The following is a 24,467-nucleotide window of genomic DNA, read 5'->3' as shown; positions in this document are numbered from 1 at the left end:
GGTGGGGGCGGAAGGGTGGACGAGGGGAGCGCGGTGGGTAGAAGTGCTGCGGAAGGGCGGGCGGGGCTGGACAGGGCCGGACAGGGCCGCTCAGCGGAGCCGGTGGGACGCGGGCCGTGACCAGAAACCTCCCGCGGACGCGCGCACTCCAGCCCCGACCCCTCCCAGGGGCGGGGAGATCAGCGATGGGGCGGGGCCAGTGCGGGTCGGGGGGGCACGGGAGCGCGCGGCGGGGCGGGGCGGTGACGAGAGCCGGGACGGGGGCGGAGGCGGTACCCTCTCCAGGCCCACGGCCGGGCTCGGGGCGGGGCGCGCGGCATCCCGCGGGGGGCGCCAGTCCCCCGGCCTCGCCGCCGACGCCAAAGTTTCCCGCAGGCGCCACGGGCCGCCCTTCCTGCCAGGCCGCGGCGGCGCCGTCCCCTCCCGCCGGCCCCGCGCCCCGCGGCGCGCAGTCGGTGCCCGGTTCGGGGGCTCCGGGGGCCGTGCACGCGCGCCTCCCCCCCCCCCGGGCCCCGCCCGTGCCCCCCCAGCCCGCAGCCGAGCCGAGCGGAGCCGAGCGGAGTCGCCGACCTCGGGCTGGCATGGAGGAGGAGCGGGGGTCGGCGCCGGCGGCCGGGTGCGTGCTGGAGAAGAACGTGGCCGAGCTGACCGTCATGGACGTGTACGACATCGCGTCTCTCGTGGGCCACGAGTTCGAGCGGGTCATCGACCAGCACGGCTGCGAGGCCATCGCGCGCCTCATGCCCAAGGTCGTGCGCGTCCTGGAGATCCTGGAGGTGCTGGTCAGCCGCCACCACGTCGCGCCCGAGCTGGACGAGCTGCGCCTGGAGCTGGACCGGCTGCGCGTGGAGCGGATGGACCGCATCGAGAAGGAGCGCAAGCACCAGAAGGTGGGCGCGGGCCCCGGCCGGACACTGCAGACCCGAGCTCCTGCGCTCGCTTAGCGTCGGTGGCCAGGGCCAAGTTGCTTAAGGCGTCTGCTTGATGCCCCCGCCTGTTAGACCGCCGTCCTCCAGGGCCCAGCTTCTAGGAATGGGTTGAGAAGACACTTAGGTAGCGTCCTTCTCCAGGAATGAAACAAGCCCCTGCCCTTTGGGGTTCCCAGGCCCCTGTCTGGATCCTGCCCCGTGCTAGAGCCCCGGGTTCATCTTTGCCGCTTTCTCCCCGGCCGCCCCTAGTCTACTGACCTCCCCCCGGGCGCTTTTCTGCCCTGGACTCTGCGAGGTAGGATTAGCTTCCTGGGACAGAAGAGGAAACCGCGCGGGTTAGTGTGGGGAGGGATTTGTCCCGAGACCGTGAGGCGTCCCAGCCCCAGGGGGAGCGGGCTCTTCCCACCCGCTTGATTCTTGGTTCGCTGCAGCTTTGAGGCCAGCGTCTGCCCCAGGAGCAGGCGGCTCTCGGAATGGGGGCCTCCCCTGCGGGCTGGGAGTCCAGACAAGGTACCCAGAGGAGGAAGTGGGAGACATGTGGTTTCCTGCCCTAACCTCAGCCCTTCCCACGGAGAATGGGAGGAAACGCCTTTCCTTGGGGGATCAAGGTGCCAGAGCAGGCCCGGGCTTGCTGTGTGGCCTTAGGAAATACCCTTGACCTTTCTGAGCCTCCCTGGCCAGCATTATATTGCCCCCTCTGACAGAACCATGTGTTCTCAAGGAAAATGGCCAAATCTGGCTGTACAAGCTTGGCCAAGGGCAGCCTGGTGGGTGTCAAGAGCTTGGTCTCATCCCAGTGCCTGTCCTGGTCCTAGGCCCAGGGTAGGAAGGAAACTTGAGGTGCAGTTGGGTGCCATTGCCACGGTGACACAGGAAGCCTGGACCGTCCTCAGTCCTCAGGGGAGATTTGGGACTCCCAGGAGGGGACTTTGCAGCTGGACAGCCAGGTCTCAGACCCTGCCTCTGGAGGCTGTGTATCTTGGGCAAATCCCCTACCGCCCCGTGCCTCAGTTTCCTCAGCCTTCAAGTGAGATGACCATGCCCTGCCTCGAGGAGCTGCGGGAGGCCTGAGAGGGGGGACACTGAACCCTGGGGCCAGCACCTGTCTGGCAAGGGCGCTGCAGTGTAAGTTACGGGGCTAACGGGGCTGGGGCTTCAGCTTGTCACGATGTCTTGGTGGCACCTCTGTCCTGGTCACTGCAGGTCACTGGCCTGCAGGAGGGTGGAGCCAGCAGCACAGCAGAGGCACTGGTTGCTCTGGGCTCCCAGGCCAGGGCCTGTTTGTTAGCAGAGGGGAGGATCTCACCTAGGTGGGATCCTCCCCGCCACCAGGCCCCTTTCCCTGGTTGTCCCCTCTCCCAGGGAGTGTGGCTGCAGGAAAGCCTGAACCCTGCCCACCCAGCCCCAGACCCAGACCCACACCCACTCAGCCCCACTCCTTACCCACCCTAGGCCACAGACCTATTGAGTTGTCTCCTTCCTCAGTCTGCAACCCTGTTGATGGTCCACAGCATACAAAAGGCCCTCCTCAGTGATGTGGGTGGGGTAATGCAGGACAGAGCAAAGCTGGTTCTTATGTCAGCGGGCAGGAGGGTGACCGAGGTGACAGGGAAAACATAACAGTAGTCTCTAGAAAGAGCAGCCATGTGGCTACAATTGCATGTGACATAAGCAGCCTGTGGTGTTCATACAGTCATTCAACAAATGTGTTTCTTGAGTACCTATTATGTGCCCAACACTGTTCTGGCACTGAGCAGACAGTGCCATTCCATAGTAGAGTGTGGCTTGCTGAGCGCATAGGAAGACACAGTGAGGTTAACTATAGTGGATCTCACAGAACCTAGCAGGTCAGGACATTTTTACTCCAGTATATATTCCTGGTAAAGCCCATCTGTGAGGGGTATTTGTCGTTCTCTTTCCTGCCACACCTCTGCAATCTGGTGTGTTTAACCCCACTGGACTTTTAATCCAGACCAGCCGCTTCCAGGCTGGCCTTGAACTCGAGGCAACCCTCCTGCCTCATCCTCCCTCCGGAGTCCTGAGATCACAGGCTGTGCTGGAGACTAGCCTTTCCAGGGCCCCAAGCCCCAGGTGGTTGGACTCTCTTCTGCAGGAAGTTGCAGTTCAAGTGGAAGGAGGCAGGGTGTTTTTGGTGTGCAGATGGAACCTAGGGCCTTGGATGAGCTCCCCCAGCGCCCACCACTGAGCTACACACCCAGCTTATGATTGAGTGCCCCAAAGGAAGTAAAGCGGAGAGATGTGACAAGCCTGGCTGGCTTGCAGGTGGAATAGATGAGACCCCAGGAAAGCCTGCCTAAGGGGAGTCTTTTGAGCTGAGATATGCGTGAAGAGAAGGGGCCAGCCACAGGGAGATCTGGGGAGAGGGTCCCGAGCGGCAATAGCAGGTGCAAAGGTCCTGGGGTAGGAACACACTCCAGTGTGGCTGGAGCAGCATGAGAAAGAGGAATGGGGGTGAGGTTGGAGATGCTGGCGCTTACAGGCTGGAGAAGGAGTTTGAAAGAAGCCAGAGTTGATGAATCAGCGCTACCTTCTCAGCCTGGTGAGGCAGGATTAAATTCTCCATGGTCAGCTCGGCAGCAGGGAACCAATTGCTAACCTAGACATTAGCACACTGAGAGGAAGGAAAAAAGAACCCAGCGGGTGTGGTCATGCAGACCTGTGATGGCAGCTACACAGGATGCTGAGGCAGGAGAATTGTCCTGGGGCGATTTACAGAGACTGTCTCAAAATAAAAATAAAAAAGGCTGGGGATGGAGCTCACGGGTAAACCGCCCCTGGGTTTCATCCCCAGAATCGTACAGGGGGGACATCCCAACCACTGAGTATTAAGTCGGTATTCGTATCCTACGGCTGCTATGGCATAGTAGCACTTGCTTAGTGGCTCAGAACAGCAGGCATCAGTCACTGGGGCCCAGCACGTACTCTGAGGAGCTTCAGGTTCGGGTGAGGCAGCATTGTGGGTGCATGTGGGTCAAGTCTTCGGATTATGTGTCAGAAATGGGGTTAACATCCAGGTGTCAGGGTTGCCATTCAGCAGTGGCGCATGTCCCAAACGTGTGCCAGGCCCTGGGTTCCATCACCAGTGCTGCAAAAAAGAGAAGTTCGGTGTCAGGAGGCTGAGGCAGGAGGATTGCCAGGAGTTCGGGCCAGCCTGAGCTACATAGCACAACCCTGTCTCCCTTTGGGACACTCTAGAGGAAAACTGCTTTTCTCTCTCCCTTTCTTTTCATTTCTCTCTTTCTTTCCTTCTTTTTCTCATGTTTGTTTTTTGAGACAAGGTCTTGCTGTCTAGCTCAAGCTGGCCTCACACTCGTGGGGACCCTCCGGCCTCGCCTCCTGGGTGCAGGGATCACAGGTGTGTGCCGCCACACCCCTTCCTCAGTCCTCTGGTCCCTCTGCTTCTGTGGCCCCTGTGCCTCCCCCTGGGGACCCTGTGGTTGCACAGATCCCTGGACGCCCATGCTCACCCCCATTCACATCCTTGGCTTAATCGTGTCCGAGGAGCCCCTTCCGCTGCACAGTCACTCACAGTCAGGCTCCGGCTCACTGCACTGAACTTCAAGGAGCCGCGGGTGGAAGAGCCAGGCTCCCTGAGGGCGCCAGGCATCCTGTCCATCACCATCATTGCTCCACTTCTTTTCTGGGGGTTTTGAGACAGAGTCTTGCTATGTGGCCCAGGCTGGCCTCGAACTGGCAGCGATCCTCCTGCCTCAGCCTCCCAAGTGCTGGGATCACAGGCACGCACCACAACACCCAGTCATCCCAGCATTTCTGACCCTGAACTCACCCTTCAGCTCCCCTGGTGACCTTGAACCTGCTGCCTGTGTGCTTAGTTAATTCCTCCTGGGGCCCCAGTACCACAGGGTTCTTGGCTGGGGAGGTGGTTAGAGACTTATTTAGAAGATGAATGGAGGAGGCGGTGACGATGCCCATCCAGCCACCTGTGACCGACATGGGAGGAGTGGAGGCATCAGACGCCTCCTCGCCTCTCTTGGGACCTGGGGCAGGTGCCAGCACTCCACTAGAGCTCCATTTAATCCTCCTGGCAGCCTCCGAGGGATCCACTGCACCGTCCTGCTCATTTCCGGGCCAACCAAAGGGAGTGATGTGCCCATCACCACAGAGACAGGGTTCAGACTCGGGTTGACACGCTGCAGTCCATGCCTTGGACCCTGAGTGTGTACAGGCAGCAGCAGTACTGCTTCCTGAACAGTTTCTGCTTTTACAAATACACCTTTTTTAGCTGGGTGTGGTGGTGCACACCTGTGACCTCAGCACTGGGAGGCAGAGGCAGAAGGATCTTGGAGAGTTCTGGGCCAGCCTGGACTGGCGCTCCTGGCTTTAGACCGGTCTTATTTGCCCTTGCATCTACTGCGTGAGCCTGAAAGTGTGGCCCCCAGCTGAGGCCCCAGACACTCAGGTGACTTGCTGGAGGCCCCTGGAGAGACACCTGTGTCAGAGGTCAGAGGGCCTGGGGACAGCGTTGCTGTCACCTGGGTGTTCCGGACTCCCTTGGAGAGTGGTTTGTGAGCCTATGCCTTGAGACCGGGGCTTGGGACCCTGAGAGGCGGGGCCTGCTCCTCTGCCTCACAGCTGGGAAGTGCACAGCCTATTTGAGACCCTCCGGTGGAGGTGTGGGCCACAGCCAGAGGAGGGCACCATCTCTAGCCCAGCACCTGTGGCCCCGAGGCCCCAGCTGCACCCACTGGCCGGCTGGGTGAGGCCACCACCTGGGCAGGCTGTGACCGTGCGTCTGCCCCGCAGGAGCTGGAGCTGGTGGAGGACGTGTGGCGAGGGGAGGCGCAGGACCTCCTGTCGCAGATCGCCCAGCTGCAGGAGGAGAACAAGCAGCTGATGACCAACCTCTCCCACAAGGACGTCGGCTTCTCAGAGGAGGAGTTCCAGAAGCACGAAGGTAAGGGCTGCCTGTCCTGTGAGCACCTTGATCATGCTGTGCCTGCACTCGCATTTCCATGCCCCTGTTGTCACTTTTGTTCACGTCACTGTCTGCCGGCCTGGAGATGACAGCACACAGGTCCGTTCTACAGGCCGCTGTTACGGGCTCCCCCATGCCAGATGCTTCTCTGGGCCCAGGACCCAGATCCTGCCTTCCCCATCTCATTCTAGAGCAGAGGAGAGGTGAGGAGTGTGTGAACAGACAAATAGATGGTCAGGTTCTAGACTTCTGCAGTGCTAATGCGGGGGCATCGGAGAGCAATCTGTGGCTTCGTTAGAGACGGTCACTGAGGAGGTCAAGAGGCCCTAAAGTGGTAGAGTGAGCTGCAAACACCTTGGGAAGAAGCAAGTCCAAAGGCCCTGGGGCTCAAGGAGCACTGAGGGCAACCAAGTGTTCGGGAGGCTGAGGCAAGATCACCGAGAGTTAAAGGCCAGTCTGGTCTACATGTTGAGTTCAAGTCTGAACTTCATAGGAAGACCCTGTCTTAAAAAAACAAAAGAGGGGGCCGGGGATTTAGCTCAGTGGTTTCGCCGCCTGCTGCGCAAGCGCAAGGACCCGAGTTCAATCACCGGTACCAAAAACAAAAGAAAAACAAAAGAGGGCCAGGGACTTAGCTCAGTGGTTCTGCCACCTGCCTCCCAAGTGCAAGGTCCCGAGTTCAATCCCCGGCACCAAAAAAGAAAACAGTAACCTTCAGACATTGTTTGGAAGTGAGTGGTTTAGAGCAATATCCTCCTGCTGTTCCTGGATCCGATCCATGGGGCCGCCCTGGAGTTTGTGGCCCACAATTTCCCTGTTTCCGATGTCCTGCAAAATTTGCATATTGGTGTGACCTGCTGCTTCCCCTCTTGGGGAGCAGCAGGGCCCAGCTTGGGGTTGATGGTACCAGGGCACCGGCTGCCTCATCTCAGCTGCTGGAGCTCCACCCTTCCCAGCGAGCCTCTGTCCCCGGGGCTTGGGCATCAGGCTGAGCTCCTTCAAGGTCGGGTCCCAGTGAGGGAGAATTCTTGAGATGCCTCGCCCAAGCCATAGGAGTCTCCTGCTCAAGGTGGACGGCTCAGAGGTCCTAGTGGAGCCCTGGGTCGGGCGGCCCTGAGCACTGTTGTTCAGCTTCTCAGCACTTCTTCAGCTGGGGGTGCAGCTCGGTGCTGAGCGTAAGCCACGTGTGCACAGGGCCTGGATTCTGTCCCCAGCTCTGCAGAACCAAAGCCAGCAAACCCATGTGCTTGCGTGGGGCCATCTGGTCGGCCTCCACCCTGACCCAGCCATGAGCGACCGAGAGCCTGCTGTCTCTGTGGACTGGCCTGTGCTGGACATTTCCAGCCGTGGGAGCAGATACCATGTGGCCTTTTGTGTCTCCCTGCCTGCCTTCTGGGGGGTGGGAGGAAGAGGATGCTGGGACTTGAGCCTGAGGCCTTTGCATTGAGCTGCATCGCGAGCCCTCTTTTCATGTTTCTGTTTTCAGAAAGGGTCCTGCCAAGTCTCTGAAGTTGGCCAGGCTGGGCTGGAACTTGCAGTCTTCCTTCCTGCCTCAGCCCCTAAAATGCCGTTATTACAGGGTGCACCGCCTTGCCCAGGTTGCGCCTGGCTTCTTTTACTTAGCCAGGTGTTTTGAGCCATGTCCCTGTGCCGGCCTGTGTCAGCCCATCCTCCTTCCTTCCTCCTTCCCTTGCCAGAGCCAGGCCCCTTGTGGACAGAGCACAAGTCTTCATCCACCCACCCTCTGAGGGACGCGGGGCTCTTTCTGGCTTCTGGCTGGTGGTGCTGTGGCGGCCATCTGTGTGCACTCGTATGATTGCCTCTTTGGGGCGCTGGCAGGAGTCTGGATGCTGGGGCACATGGTACTAAGGTGAGCTTCATTGAGGACCCTGTCGCCATCTTTTTGGTTTTTGTTTTTTTGAGACAGGGTCTCGCTATGTAGGCCAGGCTGGTCTTGAACTCACTGTGTAGCCCAGGTCTTGAACTTGTGGCAGTCCTGCTGGGCACTGGGATTACAGGTGTGCGCCACCATGCCAGGCTATGTTACCACCCTTTTGTCAGTGACATCTCTGCAGAGCACATGCGGTGACCTGGGGACTCCTCTGCCTGCCCAGTGAAGCCCCAGAGACCTGGAGAGCCGCTAGCCCAGCTCCTGGGTGCAGTGCATGGCCTTCCCAGTGCACGCTGGGAGCTTGCTCTGCCCCTGCAGCATCCTGGGTCACTGCTGAGCTCATCATGGCAGGGACAAAGTGGGACACATGGTGGGGAGACCAGGTCCTGGGAGGAGGAAGTCAGGACCGGGTGCTGGAGAGACAACAGGCAGGCACCTGGCAGAGGCAGGTGGTGAGCTGGGGTGAGGGGTGCCTGGAAGAGCCAGTCCTCACCTGGAGCCTGATGTGCGGCACTGGGGCTCAGACCTAGGTGCGCTTCACCGAGCTGCATCCCCAGCCCCTTTAAAAAAGAATTCTCTTGTGAGACAGGATCTTGCTAAGCTGTCCAGGCTGACCTCAAACCTGCGATCCTCCTGCCTCAGCCTCCCACAGTGCTGGGAGGACACTAGTACCCAGCAAAGTGTCCAGATTCAAATGCGCCCCCACCCCCGGTGGGGGAGCCCATCTTCCTAGCTGCCGGTGACCAGTGGAAACTACTCACCAGCAGACAGTGAAGTGAATCACAGGTGTCTGCGTCCGGCTTGGGGTGCAGAGAGACCCTCGGGTGGGAAGAGTCCTTCAGTCCTCAGGAGCAGCTTAGGGAGTGAGGGGAGGTGGCCTCGCAAGCGGGGACTGCAGGGAACAGAGGCGGGGTCTTTCTATTGGCCCAGGAGAAAAAGCAACAAAAACAGGTGAGGGTGGTCTTAATCTATGTAACCCAGTAGACCCAAAATGCTACCTTTTCGCTGTAATCAGTGAAACTCAGTGAAACTGTCAGCAGGGAAATTTGCCATCCTTTTTTTCATACTCAGTCTTTGCATCCCAGTAGGGGTGTGTGGGCGCCAACGTAGTGAGAATGCATGTAGCATGAAATGTGCTGTCTTGATCTTTTTTCTTTCTTTCTTTCCTTCTTTCTTTCTTTCTTCCTTCCTTCCTTCCTTCCTTCCTTCCTTTTCTTCTTTTCTTTCTTTCCTTCTGTACTGGGGACTGAACCCAGGGCCTTTGCACTGAGCCACAACCCCAGCCCTTCTTATTTTTGATGCTGAGACAGGGTCTTGGTGAGTCGCCCAGGCTGGGCTCACACTCACAGGTGTGCACCACCACGCCGGCTCATCTTAGTCTTTTTGAAGCACACCATCTAGTAGTAATAAGTGCATCTGTACCGTGGATATGCAGATTTCCTGTTTGGGGGGATGGGGAGCGGTACTAGGGGTTGAACCCAGGGAGCACTGAGTTCTGTCCCTAGCTCTCCTTTTACTTTGAGACAGGATCTCACTAAGTTGCCCAGGCTGGCCTCAAGCTTTTGATCCTCCTGTCTCAGCCTGGCTGGTGTCAGCGAGGTGAGGAGTGGAGGGGCCATCAGCAAACCCACTTTGCAGACCACCAAATGGAGACTGGCTTGCAAACCACGGCCGTGTGCATGGTGGCCTCTGCACCATCCTCTGGGGGTGAGGTGGCCTGGTGTCATGGCAAGGAAAACCTGGGTCTGAGTCCCAGCACCGGGACTTGGAGCAGTTTGTCTCAGGGCCTCAGTTTTCTATACCTGTAAAATCGGAATGGTGTTAAAGCAACAGCAGGGAAAATAAAGGCCCAGCATGGTGGTGTGCACCTGTCATCTCTCTCTCTTTTTTTTTTTTTTTGGTACCGGGGGTTGAACTCGGGATCTTGCGCTTTTGAGGCAGGCGTCGGAACCACTGAGTTAAATCCCTGGCCCTGCCCCTGTAATCTCAACACTCAGGAGGCTGAGGCAGGAAGATCACCTCAAGTTCCAGTTCCAGGCAAGACTGGGTTACCCAGTGAGTTCAAGGCCAGCCTGAACTACATAGTGAGACCCTGTCTCAAAACAACCCCAAAATAAAATAAAATAAAAAGCACGGCTGTCAGTAGCACCCTCTTCCCTGGTTGGCGGAAGAAGACAGCTGGGCCTGTCGGGACCACCCTGGGGACTGAAGGGGAGGGGCCGATCCTGCAGGGCAGGGATGACTGAGCCACCCAGCTGAGCTCTGGGACTGTCGCTGTGGCGTCCCAAGTGCTGTGGGGCAGGGGCTGCGGCCCGGCCATGTCACACACCCTTCTGCAAACTGCTGGCTCCTGGCAGTGGATGGGGACACCCAGAGATGAGGAATATCGGGGTGGGCTGGAGCCACTCAGGGAGGCCTTCACCCCAGGCTCTCTTCCTGGGGGCCAGGTAGTGGGGCCAGGCGTCCTCTGGGTGCCCCTCCCACTGTGGTTGAGGCTGGGTTGGGCTGAGCTGAATGAGGGACCCAACCTGCCCTGCCAGGTCCCCTCTCTGGAGCTGTGGCATCACCAGAGTGCAGAGGTGATGGTGGGATCGGGACTCCGTCCTGGGTCCCACCTGAGCCCTAGAGGCATCACACATGTGCCGGTCACATGGAGGCAGAGGGCGTGACATGGAGGAGGAGGCCATGTGACCAGGGAGGACGGCCAGGGCAAGGTGGCCCTGGCCAAGGGACACTAGAGGAGAGGCACAGTTGTCTGAGCTGACTTTGAACTTCTACCTTCTGGAATGATGAGAAAGTGAAGCTTCTGATGGTTTAAGCCACACATTTGGTTGTTTTGTTCTCTTTTGTTTTCTGGGTTGGTTTGTTTGTGTTAAGATGGGGTTTTGCTATGTAGGCCAGGCTGGCCTCACTCCAGGGATCCTCCTCTCAGCCTCCCCAGTGGTGCAGTCACAGGCGTGAGCGCCACCGTGGCTGGCATAAAGCTACCAGACTTGTCGACCATTTGTACAGCAGTCACAGGAAGGTCACAGGGCGCCTGCGTGTGTGGCTCAGCCAGTCACCCTCCCCTAATGGCCACTGCTGCCTGCGGTGCTGGGTGGGGCTGGGTGGGGCTCAGGGAGACCGCCCTGCCTCGCCTCCTGCCCCTGTGGTCTCCTCTGGGCTCAGGTGGCCCAATGGGAACAAGCAGGACCCGGACAGCAGGCCCGAGCCCCTCCTGGTGCAGGGTGGGTGCAGGGATCCTCCTGTCCCCCAGCGCCCTGGCCAAGCACCAGCTGCCCACGTTGTGCATTTGGCCACAGAGGCCTGAGGCAGCCCAGGGCCACTGGCTAGAGGCGGCTCCGCTGGGCTGTGTAGCCACCTGCTAAGGACCGGATGTTTGAGATTCCCGGTTGCTGAGAGTGGCTTGAAGGCGACATGGGGCGGGATGAGGAGAAGCTAACAGAGTAATGGGGACACGGGGAGGGACAGGCTCTGGGCAGATGGGACAGCGAGACCCCAGGCGGCGGGTGGGTCGGAGGGAAGGTACTGGGCCAGAGGGAACAGCAGGGACAGGCGCCGGGTGGGGAGGAAGGGGAGAGGCGCTGGAGTCACAGGGGCCGGACTCACCTTGGCCCCGCCCAGGCACGCATTGGGCGTGGCTCAGCATTGGTCCCGCCCCCAGGCATGTCAGAGCGGGAGCGGCAGGTGATGAAGAGGCTGAAGGAGGTGGTGGACAAACAGCGTGATGAGATCCGCGCCAAGGACCGCGAGCTCGGCCTGAAGAGCGAGGACGTGGACGCTGTAAGTGTGGCCGCATCTGCCCCTGCCCGCTCCCCTCCCCCCAGGACTCCAAGCCTCCCCTCTGGCGTCCCCTCCTGGTGACAGGACGTTCTGACCCTGGCTGGAGGGGGGGGCGGGTTCGACACAGCAGCGTGGGGGAGACCTCGCCAGGTCTCCTAGGAGAGCAGGAGGGATGAGGCCCTGCTGTGACCAGGCTCCTGCAGCAGCCTGCACAGGCCCCTAGGCTGCCCCTGGTACCTGAGCAGTGACCGCCTGATTCTCAAAACCTATGGGTTCCATCTGTTGGAAAAGTGTCTTGTCATAATATATTCTGACAAGACATTTAGCTTCTATCTGCCATAAAATTATCATAGTAAATACACAGATTGCCCATCTTGGGTGTCAACCATGTCATAGAATATAAACAGATCACAAACAAATAATGTTCACAGCATGCCTGGCACACCTGGAGATGGCTTGCTTTGTGCAGTGCACAGTCTGAGCTACTCTATGTGGCAGCCCTGTGCAATGGCTTCTGTCTCTTTGCAGCTGCAGCAGCAGCAGACTCGACTGATGAAGATCAACCATGATCTTCGGCACCGGGTCACTGTGGTGGAGGCCCAGGGGAAGGCCCTGATCGAGCAGAAGGTGGAGCTGGAGGCAGACCTGCAGACCAAAGAGCAGGAGATGGGCACCCTGCGGGTGGAACTCGGAAAGCTGCGCGAGAGGCTGCAGGGCGAGCTCAGCCAGAACGGGCAGGAGGAGCCTGAGGTGAGTGGGAAGTGTTGCCCAGTTGTGGGAGGGGAGAGCTGCCTTGATTTCCCCATCATGCTTAAGAGAATGGGAGGTATGGACAGAGCAAGTTGCTGCCTGAGGATATATGGCTGGGCAGGCCCTGGAGCCTAGAACTCCCAGATTCTGGTGGGAGGTGGTCAGCACAGTGATGGTTCCCAGGCACCTGACACCCATCCACCCACCCATGCATCCACTCATGCATCCATCTGTCCACACATCCATCCATCGATCCATCCATCCACCCACCCATGCATCCACTCATCCATCCACTCATCCATCCATCCCCGTGTCCATCTTTCCATCCACTCACCCATCCATCCACCTATCCATCCATTCATCCACCCAGCCATTCACCCACCCATCCACCTATCCAACCACCCACCCATCCATCCATGCATCCATCCATCATCCACTCATCAATCTATGTACCCACCCACTCACCCATCCACCCACCCATCCATTGATTGATTCATTCATTCTTCCATTCATCTGTTCACATGAGTGTCAGCCACACAGCAGTCTCAGAGGGACAGTGTGAGCAAAGCACAGAGCTGCTCCTGTCCACATAGAGCCCCCAGCTATGCATGGAGGCAGGGTCAGGGGTCACACAGGGCCACAGGAGCCAGGGGTGCTAGGGACAGCACGCGCGGTGGGCAGTGTGTGGAGGGATAAACCTAAGTTCAGTGCAGCACAATTCCACCCTCAAGGAATGTGGGAGCCAGGTGTGGTGGCACACACCTGTGATCCTAGCACTCTGGATGCTGAGACAGGAGGATCGCTCTGAGTTCAAGGCCAGCCTGGGCAACTTAGTGACTTAGCAAGACTGCCTGAAAATAAAAAAGGCTGGGGATGTAGCTCATCGCAAAGGACATGGTTTCGGTCCCCAGTACTGTGCACACGCACACACACTCACACCCAGCAGCAGACACAGAAGGTCACCTGCTGCATCACTGCAGTGCCCAGAGCAGGCAAGTCCAGAGAGCACTATGGGCTGCAGGACTGGGGCAGTGGGGGGGGCTGCTTCTGGTGGGCACAGCACTGCTTTTGGACTGATGGGAATCTCCTGAAATGAGATAGCGGTGCTGCTGCTGGTGGCACAGCTCGGCATTGTGGAATCCTTGAACTTTATTTAATTTTAATTTTATTTTTTTGGTACCGGAGATCGAACTTGGGACCTTGCACTTGTGAGCGCCACTGAGCTAAACCCCCGGCCTGAACCTTGAACTTTATACAGATGTCACGGTATGCAGCTGCCATCTGGATCTGTTAAGGACGTAGCCCCTGCCTGAAGGAGGGGCACGGAGCTGGCTGTGGTGTCGCCAGCGGCCTGCACATGTGAGCCAGGTGGCCTGGGTTTGTCTAGGTTCTACCACTTCCCTCCTCTGTGGCCTTCAGTATGTTGTTAGCCTGTCTGTGCCTCAGTTTCTTTCCATAATAATAGGAATAATAGGGCCGGGGATTTAGCTCAGTGGTTTCGCTGCCTGCTGTGCAAGCATAAAGACCTGAGTTCCATCTCTGGTACCAAAAAAAGGAATAATAGGTGGGTCTGATGGTGCACATGTGTAATCCCAGCAGTCGGGAGGCTGAGGCAGGAGGATCAGGAGTTTACGACCAGCCTGGGCTGCACATTGAGTTCAAGGCCAGCCTGAACTACATAGTGAGATCCTGTCTCAGAACAACAAAATAAACCAAGAAACTAAAAGCTGGGGGTGGAGATACTCACCTGTAATCCTAGCACTTTGGGAGGCTGAGGCAGGAAGATTGATGAGTTTGAGCCCAGTGTGGGCAAGTCAGTGACTTAGCAAGACCCTGTCTTAAAACAGAAAGGGCTGGAACTAAATGTAGCTCAGTGGGAAAGCCCTGGATTCAGTCAGTCCCCAGTAGCCAAACAGCAGCACCAACAAACCCAGAATAATGAGTATTTTCCCCGAAGTGTGAAGTCGCTCTTCACTGTTGTGACGTCACCATTACCATCCAGAGACCAAAACGGCTCCCAGAGGAGCTTGAGGGAGGAGCTGGGGGCTGAGGCCCGGGCAGAGGGCAGGTGTGCAGAGGCCCTGTGGCCCGCAGGAGTGGCAGTGTGACCCAGGAAGTGTGGGATGGGCGCGGCTGGTGAGCGGAGCGCAGAATGGGGCTCCAGAGGAGGTGAGAGCGGTGGCCAGCCAGTGCCGCAGGCTGCAGACACTGGGGGCTATGGGGTCTGGGGTGGGAGCCCAACTTGGAGACATCCCAGCCCCCGGCACATTATCCGCCCTGCCCTGCGTCCCCTGGAAACCGTCCCCACCCTGCTGGACCTGTCTCCTTGTCGCCCTGATTGTGTGGTGCTGGAACCTAGGGCCTCAGATACGTGCTCCCCACAGAGCCACCCCAGCCCCCAGCAGAGCCCGTTCTGTCCTCCCAATCCACAGCCCTGCCCAGCTGTGAAGGACAGTGAAGCCCTGCTTTCCACTCGGAGGGAGTACTCCAGCAGGCTCTTGTCACAGCATGTCCCTTGGTGCCACCCCCAGTGGCAAGGAATTGCCTCCCCCTAAAAGAAATGGGGGACAGTTTTATTTTGAGACAGGAGTCTCACTGAGTTGCTCAGGCTGTCCTTGAACTTGGGATCCTCCTGCCTCAGCCTCCCAGAGTGCTGGAATAACGTGTGTGCTGCCATGCCCACCTTTCATAGTTGTTTTTTAAAGTGAGGGCCTGGTGGCTGGTGTGGGAAGCAGGGTTTAAGTGCAGCCGGAACTTGTACCTGGTGGTCCCAGAAGTCCCTGCATGTGACCGCAGAAGTCCCCTCTGCAGTGCCAGGGACCGTCCCAAAGGGTGCTCACGGGTGCTCTGATGAGCCCGGCGGTAGGGAACAGGCACAGGAGGCCTCTTGGTGGAGGCCAGTCCAGGGTGCTGCCTGTCTGGTACCTGTCAGCTGGTCTCCCAGGCCTCGGCATGTGGCCAGGCTGCGGGCTTTCCCTCCAGCTGTCCCCAGGCAGCCCCCAGGGACCAGCGAACAGGAGATAACCCGAGCCACCTTGCATCCCCTGGGGAATAAGCCTAGAAGGACTTTGATCATCTGATGCCGCCCTAGACTCGGGCTGTCTGTGGTGCCTGGTATTTGTAGGCAGTCAGGCCCAAAGGCAGGAACCTACATATCTGACAGGCCCCCCAAGTTCCAAGGACATCAGGGCCTCCCACAAAAGAGCTGTCCCTTCTGCAGAGAAAAGAGCTCAGGTCCAGGATGCCCTTCTGTGGCATGGAGGAGGACGGCCAACTGGGGGGCCAGAGCCACAGCAGTCCTGAGTGTGTCCAGAGGACCCTGGGAAGGGCACTTGGAAATAGCACTGTGTCACTGAGGCCTGGAGGGGACATGAAGGCCCAGGAGTGTAGCCCTGCCCAGGGCCTCTTGGGCTCTTCCCTGTCCACACTGAGAGCAGACCCCTGGCCGATGGCCCCTCCAGGGACACGAGAGGCAGGTCCCCAGGAGCGGCAGGACCAGTGCTGTCCGGGGAGGCAAAGCTGGCCTGGGGTTTGGCGCCACAGCAGGGCCCAGGCAGGGAGGGAGAGGCATGGGGAGGGAACACGGGTGGCCGTGGGGAGCCATCTGCAGTAAGTTTGCAAAATGAAGCACTACACTCAGGCTTTGGTATGAAACCTCCCGATCTTAAACACTTAGCAACTAAATAGGTTTGATTTGATTTTCAGTGGGAATTAAATCCAGGACCTTAACATTTCTACATCTTCAGCCCTTTTCTTTCTTTTTGTTTACTATTTGAGCCGGGGTCTCACTGTGTAGTTCAGGCTGCCCTTGAACTCACTGTATAGCCCAGGCTGGCCTCGAACTCACAGTGATCCTCCTGCCTCAGCCTCCCAGAGTGCTGGGATTACAGGTATGGTCCACCATGACTGGCCAATAGATTTTAGAACACAATGAGGACCAAACCAAATGAGAGTCACAGGTGTGACCTGAGGGCCTCCCTTTTGCCTCTGGTCTGTCATGTGACGTTCAGTTTGTGGCAAACTCTTACACAGCTTCAGGACCCCATGCACAGAGACCGCCTCTGCAGTGAGATTTTCCTGATTCTTGCCAGCGTTTGACGTCCACCTCGTAAACGTCTGTTCAGGTGCATCTTCCCTTCACTCCACCTATCCTGATCTCTGCCCAGCACTGAGCTCAGCCACCAGCAAGACACAGAGTTAGGCTCAGTAAGTGCCAGAGGAATATTAGACACCCAGGTATGCTCCTGGGCCACCCAGGCAGCGGGCGAGACCTGAACTGGCTTTCTTGGTGCCTGCTAAGTTCCGGTCACTGCTAAAGGAGGAGGACGGGGCTGAGTTGTGGCTGTGGAAAGCGCGGAGAGCAGCCGGGACTCTGTAGCAGGGCAGTGTGAGGACAGGGATAGTCCCCCTGATGTCATCGTGGCTCCAGCGGCTCCTCCCTGCTGGGGCTCCTCTGTCACCTGATTTGGGTGGTATCCGCTCTCAAGCGTCCCCTCCCAGAACAGCCTGTACCAGACTCCACGGAGCAGCTTGGCTCGGCTGCCAGAGTCCTGGACTCTTGGCCTCATGCCAGCATCCTGCTGGAGTCCCTGGTCCCTGTGCCACTGTGGGCCATTTGGGGCCTAGGCAGGGTGCCTGTTTCTGTCCCTTCCCCTGTCCCGCAGCTTTCCCGCCACCACCCCAGCCTCTGTCTGGTCTTTCGAGGTGAGCATGGAACGGGGGCATAAGGGTGCCTGAGACACGACTGCCTTGACCACCCAGGCCCTGTAAATTTGGCAGGGTGACTTGGGGGCAGTTCGCAAATCCCTTGCTATGAAAGAAAATGGGAAATGGGCCAGGTGGTGGTGCACACCTGTGATTCTCGCTCTCTGGGAGGCTGAGGCAGGAGGATTGTGAGTTCAACCCCAGCCTGGGCAATTTAGCTACTTGGCAGGATCCTGCCTCAAAGTTTTAAATTTAAAAAGAGCTGGGGATATAGCTTAGTTGAGAGGCCTTGGGTTCAATCCCCAGGACCACATACATACACAGAAAAGGAAATGGGCTGGGGGGTATAGCTCAGTGGTAGAGCTTGTGCTTAGCATTCATGAAGACCTGGGTGCAACAGAAGGTAGAGAAACTAGAACCCTGGGGCATTGCTGGTGGGGATGTAAAATCCTGCAGCCACTGTGGGAAACAGAAAAGTTAATTCAGAGTTAGAGTCGCCACCAACCATGGTGGTACATGCTTGGAATCCCAGCACTCAGGAGGCTGAGGCAGGAGGATCACCACGAGTTTGAGGCCAGCCTGAACTACATAGTGAGATCTTGTCTCCAGTAAACCAAAAAATGAAACAAAAATGCCCAGAGTTAAGAGTCCCCATAAGACCCAGCGGCTCTGCCTAGGTGTGTACCCTACAGAATGGGAAACTTGTGTCCAGACAGACACGTGTGCAGGAAGGGCCTGAACATAGCTCTTCACAGTAGCCAAAAGGCAGCAGCCATCCTCATGACCATGCACAGGAGCTGGACAAAGTGTGGACTCTTGTCAAGCGGGAAACTATCCAGCCATAGAAAGGGGAAGGGCCGGGGATGTAGCTCAGTGGTGCCGCCGCCTGCCTCAAAAGAGCAAGGGCTGGAGTTTGATCCCTGGTACCAAAAAAAGAAAGAAAGAAAGGAGAAGTTATGCCAGGCACAGAGATGCACACTTGGGACCCCACCACTTGGGAGGCTGAGACAGGAGGGTTTTGATTTTGAGGCCATCTGGGTTACATAGCAAGAGCTTGTCTCAAAGAAAATTTTGGGGGGCCCAGGGATTTAGCTCAGTGGTTCTGCACCTGCCTTGCAAGTGCAAGGACCCAAGTTCAATCCCTGGTACCAAAAAAACGATTTCTTTTATAAATGGAGGCAAATTTTGCTGCAACATGGATGAGCTGGGAAACCCGACGCTGAGTGCCAGGTAGGACCCAAAAGACCATGTATTGCTGGGAAATGTCCCGGATAGGCAGAGCCACAGAGTGGACAGCCGGCGGCAGTTTGCACCGGTGAGTGCTTGGTGAGCGAGGCATTTCCTCCTGGGGTAGAGAGAATGTTCTGGACTAGATGGGGAGCTGCACAACCTCATGAACCTACTGCATGCCACTGAGCTGTGCCCGTGAAGGAGGACAGGGCAGTCAGCTTAGGTGAGCTACATTTTGCCCTAAACTCAAAGAGGCAAGGCTCCCTAACCTGGAAGAAGGGGGAAAGACAAGGTTTGGGGCTCAGTCCAGGCAGGTGACTGAGCTGAAGCTGGGATCCATCTGTTTTGGTACCGGGAATTGAACTCAGGACCTTGCGCTTGTGAGGCAGGTGGCAGAACCATTGAGCTAAATCCCCGGCTGGGATCCATCTGTGACATCTGCATTGATGAAAAATTTCTTCTTTTTCCTTTCAGTTTTTTGAGATAGGATCTCACTGTGTAGCCCAGGCTGACCTCAGATTTGCAGCAATCCTCCTGCCTCAGCCTCCCAAGGGCTGGGATGACAGGCGTGTCCCACCATGCTTGGCTGCATTGATAAAAAGTTTCTAAGTGTGTCCCCTGCCTAGGCTGCCACCAGACTCCAGGGCAAGATGCCAAGAGCCTCTGGGGAGGAAAGGCTTGGCCAGGGGGCCCGATACAGGCATAAATACAAAGGATTTCATGAAATGACTGGGAGGAACCGAGAAGTGAGTGTAGGCTGCGACTCAGTCGCTTTGGTGGGATTAGCACTGGTCTTAGTGAGACTATGGGAGAAGTTGGAAAAGGAAACGTGGGCAGGTTGAGGAGGGGGGTGGCACTGGAGATGTGGCATTTTTTCTCTCTAGACACCTCTGAATGTGTTTGTAACAGAACCCTGGTGCTGGGGGAGGCGTGGGGACAACAGGGCTGGCTATGGAAAGGGACAATGAACAGGTGGCCACCCGCTCCCATCTTGAGGGGGGAAACCGTACAGAACTCCAGCAGAGCCCGCCCCCGAGTGCTGAAAATAGCGCCCTGGGCAAGCTGCTCTTGGGAAGGTGGGATGCCGAGCAGGTGCTGGGCGCAGGAGGGGCCGCCAGAAATTCATCAGCAGCATCTCTGCCTCCTGCAGACAGAGCTGGGCACAGAGGAGCGCGTGTCCGATGACATGGAGAAGGTGGCCTTGGACCCCAAGGACCCCAGCCGCCCCCGGTTCACGCTGCAGGAGCTGCGGGATGTGCTGCATGAGAGGAACGAGCTCAAGGCCAAGGTGTTCCTGCTGCAGGAAGAGCTGGCCTACTACAAGAGGTGTGCGGGCCAGGGCTGCCAGCTGAGGACAAGCCTGTCCTCCGTGTCCTGGTCGGGTACCTGAAGCCACACACAGACTCACCCCACCTTGCTGAAATGTGGGCCCACAGCGTTTTATTGTATTTATTTTTTGAGACAGGGCCTTGCTAGGTAGTTCAGGTTGGCCTTGCACTCGCAGTTCACCTTGCTCAGTTCTCCTTACTGCATGGAAGGTGCACAGCTATCTGAGGCGGGGAGAGCCAGGGGGAGGGCCAGGTGCAGTGCAGGTGGTCCCTGCTGCAGCCGGGAAACATGATGCAGAGAAGATGCAAGGCCTCACGTGAGCCCTGCAAGGCCAAAATGCGCTGGCGCGGAGGAGAGCTTCCCTGACTGTACTGGAGGACGAGAGTGGGAGGGGTGAAACAGGCGTTCGGGGCAGAGGTGGCACTGGAGCGAGGCCTTCTTCACCGGCCAGGGTGCCCTCTGCGATGGGGACACGAGGAGGGGTGGACAGCTCGCTCCAGGAGGAAGAAGTCCAAAGGCGTGAGACAAGCATTCTGCAGACAGGAAGTGGGGAGGATTGTGGGCCGCACTTGTTGCTGGCACAGCCGACCCTGAAAGGAGAGGCTTATCCTGGCTCCTGGGCCCAGAAGTGAGGTCCCTGGTCCCTGCCTCCAAGGCAGGAATGGCACGGCAGAAGGGTGAGGCGGAGCAGAGGCGCTCGCTAGGTGGTGTCCAGGAAGCTGAGCAGAGGAGGAGCGCCAGAGAGGAAGGTGCTGTCCTCAAGGTCACGGAGGTGACCACCCGGTCACCCTGTTGTGTGCCTTTCTGATCTCCCACTCTCAGCCAGCTGACAGGCCAGGTTACTCAGTGGAGATCAGCCGTCTCAGGGCAATTCTGTTCGAGGCCAGCCCTTCGGGCAGATGGTGCGGGGGCTGCAGTCACTGTTACCATCTTCTTGGGCCCGCTAATCTCACCGACCCTCTCGGACCCTCCCACAGTACCCTTCTGGAATGTTCCAGTTCTCACAGATTCTTCTCACTCATTTACCTCATGCCTCTCCACTCCTTCCAGTGAAGAAATAGAAGAGGAGACCCGAATACCCGAGCCCACACCCGTCGCGCACCCGAGACTGTCCCCACAGCCGGAGTCCGGCATCAAGCGGCTGTAAGTGACACACTTCCAGCCCATATGTGACTGCCCGGGGCTCATGCCACCTCCGACTTCAGCCCCTGGCCCCTGACTCTGGGTTCATCTCTTACCTGAATGGAGATCTCCTTCCAGGGTCTCTGGATGGAGAGGTTTGAGGAGCCTGGGGCCAGGAGGAGGCTGGGGCCTGTGGCTGATGCTCCAGAGCTTGCTTGCTGTGTCATGTGGGGTGGGAAGTGGCTTCTGAGGACCAGGAGTAAGGCTGGGGTATGTGGAGGGGGCTCGTGTTTGAAGGGCTTAAACCCTGGCTGTGAGGTGTGTTCAGTGACCCGGCCGCCCCCAGTACGCACTTCAGTGATGACGAACCCACCCAGCCCTCTGTAGCTACTCAGTGTCCATTGGTGCCTGATACATGCGTGACGGGCGCTGGTCGTCCCGGGAGAACAACAGAGACAGCACCCAGAGGCTTCCCAAAGATTTTAAGCTGCTGCAGTGCTCCTTGATATCATCAGATCCCTTTGGGATTCTGATGAACATTTAGAGCCCTTGTCCTTGGGGGAAAAAAGAGACGTGAAATTCTGTATGCCATTTCAGGAGGTTCGTGGACTCCTAAAGGCTTCACACCTCTGGTCCGGTTAGGGAGCTAAGAACCCTGTCCCAGGTCCTGACCTGCAGGTCATCTCGACCAGTCCTCTAAAGGAAACTGAGGCACATCGCTGTGGTCTCTCCGGGCCCCAGGCTCCACCCTTGGCTGACTGCGCAGGGACTAGGTCCTCTTCCCCCAAACTCAGCAGAAGCTTCGTGAGAGCAGGTGGTGTGGGTTGGGGTGCAGGGGGAGAGGAAGTAGGGGTGACCCACACACCTCCCCTTTTAGAATCCTGTTGCATCCAAGAAGTCTTGCCTGGTTCCCAGCTTATGGGTGGCCAAGTGCAAAGCATGTGCAGCTGTGTAACAGGTGGACCCTCCGCGTGGAACAGGATTCAAAATTCGTTCAAATTCGGGCCCTGGTGTCGATAGAAGGGGTGACGGGGTGACAGCCTCCTGGAGTGTTGGGGTCCACGTGCAGCTGCTGTCCAAGCTTTCTGTGAACTGTACATTGCATATTAGCTTCGTTCTAGGTCCCTGCTGGACACCCCACACCCCGTATTCTAGCTAGGGGTAAATATTTCCTAAGGATGAAGCATGGACCCAGAAGAGCTTTCTTTGATTCCAACACTATTTTGATCATGGATTAGTTAGTGATTTTCCATGTCCAATCAAAAGTCAAGGAGCTGGGCAGGGGATTTAGCTCAGTGGTTCTACCACCTGCCTCGCAAGTGTAAGGACCTGAGTTCAATCCCCAGTACCAAAAAAAAAAAAGTCAAGGAGCTGAAGAAAAGGAACTTAGATAAGTAACCACAAAGTTGCAGGTTGTTTCAGCTTCAGGCTCACTGGATCTAGGCCTCATTTTCTCTGCCTTTGACTTTGTGTCCTGGCTGTGGACTCCAGTCTCAGTTAAGTTCCGGGGACTCAGAACCGCAATATGGTGGCCATCAGCTCTGTCAAGTCTCATTGGCTCTTGCTGGGTCACATGACCATCCCTAAATCAATGGTAGGGCAGCACATTGGCAGGTCTGTTTCCCGTCTCCTCCCCGAAGCTTAGAGTGTCTTAACTCCATTCAATTTGCATAGAGCAGAAATGAGGATGGGTCCCCAAAGAGGAGTAAAGTGAGACAACAGTAGGGCTGTGCCTGTGGCTTCCCTCGTGGTGGGGAACCCCTTCAGCCTTGCTCAGTGCCTAGGACAGCATTCTCTCCATTTGGGCTGCTCCAGGCTCTGTAACATACAGGCTGGCCCTCATGTGTCAAGGTGAGCAGACTCAGCCTTGCCTGCCCCGTCAGCCATAGCCATGGGTTTACCCCTTCTCCTGGGGAAGTTTCGAGAACTTTCATGAACTCAGACACAGACTAGCATTCTGCTGCCTTCAGCTCCTCATCTGGGTCCAGCACCTGCCCGGGAAGTGTCCCCATTTACAGAGCCTCTCGTGCCCACGCTGGCATGTGCATTCTAAGGATTCCTTCTTTTTAATTTGCTACTGAAGCCCCCTTCCCTAAGCAGGTAATTAAGTGTTGGCTTTGGCCCACCTCAAATCGGGCAAAGTCCAGAGGAAAGTTACCAGAATTACCCAACAAACCTTCCCGTGAGGCCGACTCCTATATAAGTTGCAGTGCTGCCTGTCCTTCCTAGATGGTTCCTTTTGGAGCCCTCCTCTCCTGTCCTGTGGTCACTCAGCAAGAATTGGTGCTGTGCATCTGGGCGTGGTGATGCACTCCTGTAATCCCAGCACTCAGGAGGCTGAGGCAGAAGGGTTAACCAAGCTTGAGGCCAGCTTGGGCTAATAGTGAGTTCAAGACCAGCCTAAACTACATAGCAAGACCCTGTCTCAAAAATAAATGAATTGGGCCAGGTATTTAGCTCAGTGGTTCCACCACCTGCCTCTCAAGCGCAAGGTCCCAAGTTCGATCCCTGGTACCAAAAAAAAAAAAAAAGCATTCAAAAATAAATGAATAAATAAAAATTGTGCTCTGAGCCTGGCAGGGAAGCAACTATAATTGTAGTGCCCAGAAGAGGTGGACAGAAGATAGCACCAAAGAAAAAGAAAGAAACCCAGCAAGACAGAGCCTCTTGTCACAGGGCGCAGGTGGCCTGTCCTGTTGCAGCCCTGCCTCCTAGGGGAGAGCTGGGGGAGCCAACAGCCACAGAAGGCTTTTGAGCAGCACCAAAGGACACTGGTCGCCTTTGTGCTCCTCAGCGCTGACTGGGGGCTGTGGCTGAGAGCTGAAGCCAGGAGGAGCCGGGGCGACTCACGTTCCCTGGGGCCGTTCCTGGGGGGACCCTAGGCCTCTGCACCTCCCCTCCTAGCGCCCACAAGGTCGCTCTGGTCTCTGTGTCCTAGGCTTGGGCAGTGTTGGTCACACGGCCTGTTCAGTACCTGGGCTCCCTGCCCCTGTCCAGCTCACCCTGTGTCCCCAACAGTGGAGTCAGAACCACCAGGGAAGTATGAAGGGGCTTTGCCAGCTCCGAGCACTTGACTGAGGGATCTTCCAGCCAGAGAAGCACAGTTGGCACACATATCTCCTTCTCAGATGAGGAAACTGAGGCCCGCTTATGTTTGGTTTTTTTTGTTTTGAGACAGGGTCTTACTGTGTAGCCCGGGCTGGCCTAGAACTCAGGGCGACCCTCTTGCCTCAGCCTCCTGAGTGTTGAGGTTACAGGCATGTGCCACCGCACCTGGTTCTACTCAGATCGTGCCATCAGGAGGCGCAAGTCAGGCTCTGGAAACTGGGCTTTTTGTCTGCATAACTCCTTTCCACGGCCTCCCTCTCTCACCCACTTCCCCAAGTCCCCAGTCCTGGGCCGACTGCCCGGCTCCCTTATCTCTCAAGTGGCCAAGTCAGAGAGGTCAGACTGGATATTTCTGGGCTGAACACAACAGGAAACCAGAGACTCCTGGTGCCAGTCAAAACAGCGGCCTGAAGGTGGTCCAGGAATAGCTCGTGACCCAGCTGTCACCAGCCGGCCAGAGAGACATGCTGGCACTGCCCAGGGAGGTCACATGGGCGTCTGGTGACTTCAGCCTGGTCCCCCACGAACACCAGGCACCAGCACCCCCTGTGTGCGATCCCCACCTCGGTTGTGGTCCCCTGTTCACCCAGTGGCTTCCACCAGTCGTGTGCGTGTGTGTGCGTGCGTGTGTGTGTGTGTGTGTGCGTGCGTGTGGACGGACACA

The 24,467-nt window shown here is 57.4% G+C and overlaps 1 protein-coding gene and 1 long non-coding RNA gene across 6 annotated transcripts in view; one reads left to right on the top strand and one right to left on the bottom strand.

Moving 5' to 3' along the window:
- Positions 1 to 301: 301 nt before the first annotated feature.
- Positions 302 to 24,467, top strand: part of Rilpl1 (Rab interacting lysosomal protein like 1) — a 29,625-nt gene continuing 5,459 nt past the window's right edge. For 3 of the 5 annotated variants that reach the window (XM_004843953.4, XM_021257614.2, XM_087198167.1), the window contains exons 1-6: positions 302 to 890; positions 5,715 to 5,865; positions 11,442 to 11,560; positions 12,089 to 12,310; positions 19,395 to 19,570; positions 20,624 to 20,716. In XM_004843953.4, coding sequence (XP_004844010.1) covers positions 582 to 890; positions 5,715 to 5,865; positions 11,442 to 11,560; positions 12,089 to 12,310; positions 19,395 to 19,570; positions 20,624 to 20,716 — 1,070 coding nt within the window. In that variant the 5' untranslated portion in view covers positions 302 to 581. The remainder of the gene's footprint in view (positions 891 to 5,714; positions 5,866 to 11,441; positions 11,561 to 12,088; positions 12,311 to 19,394; positions 19,571 to 20,623; positions 20,717 to 24,467) is intronic. The other 2 variants (XM_004843951.4, XM_004843952.4) reach the window with 2 other exon arrangements.
- On the bottom strand, positions 19,670 to 21,786 carry LOC147822037 (uncharacterized). The gene is made up of 2 exons (XR_015446234.1): positions 20,812 to 21,786; positions 19,670 to 20,106 (listed from the first exon to the last, which is right to left on the bottom strand). It is a non-coding gene; the product is annotated as an uncharacterized LOC147822037 (long non-coding RNA).

The sequence above is a fragment of the Heterocephalus glaber genome, unplaced genomic scaffold (genome assembly GCF_053883595.1).
Source record: "Heterocephalus glaber isolate CG9 unplaced genomic scaffold, H.glaber_assembly_v1.0 deba00001687, whole genome shotgun sequence".
Lineage (NCBI taxonomy): Eukaryota > Metazoa > Chordata > Mammalia > Rodentia > Bathyergidae > Heterocephalus > Heterocephalus glaber.
This window is presented reverse-complemented; position numbering and strand designations above follow the sequence as displayed.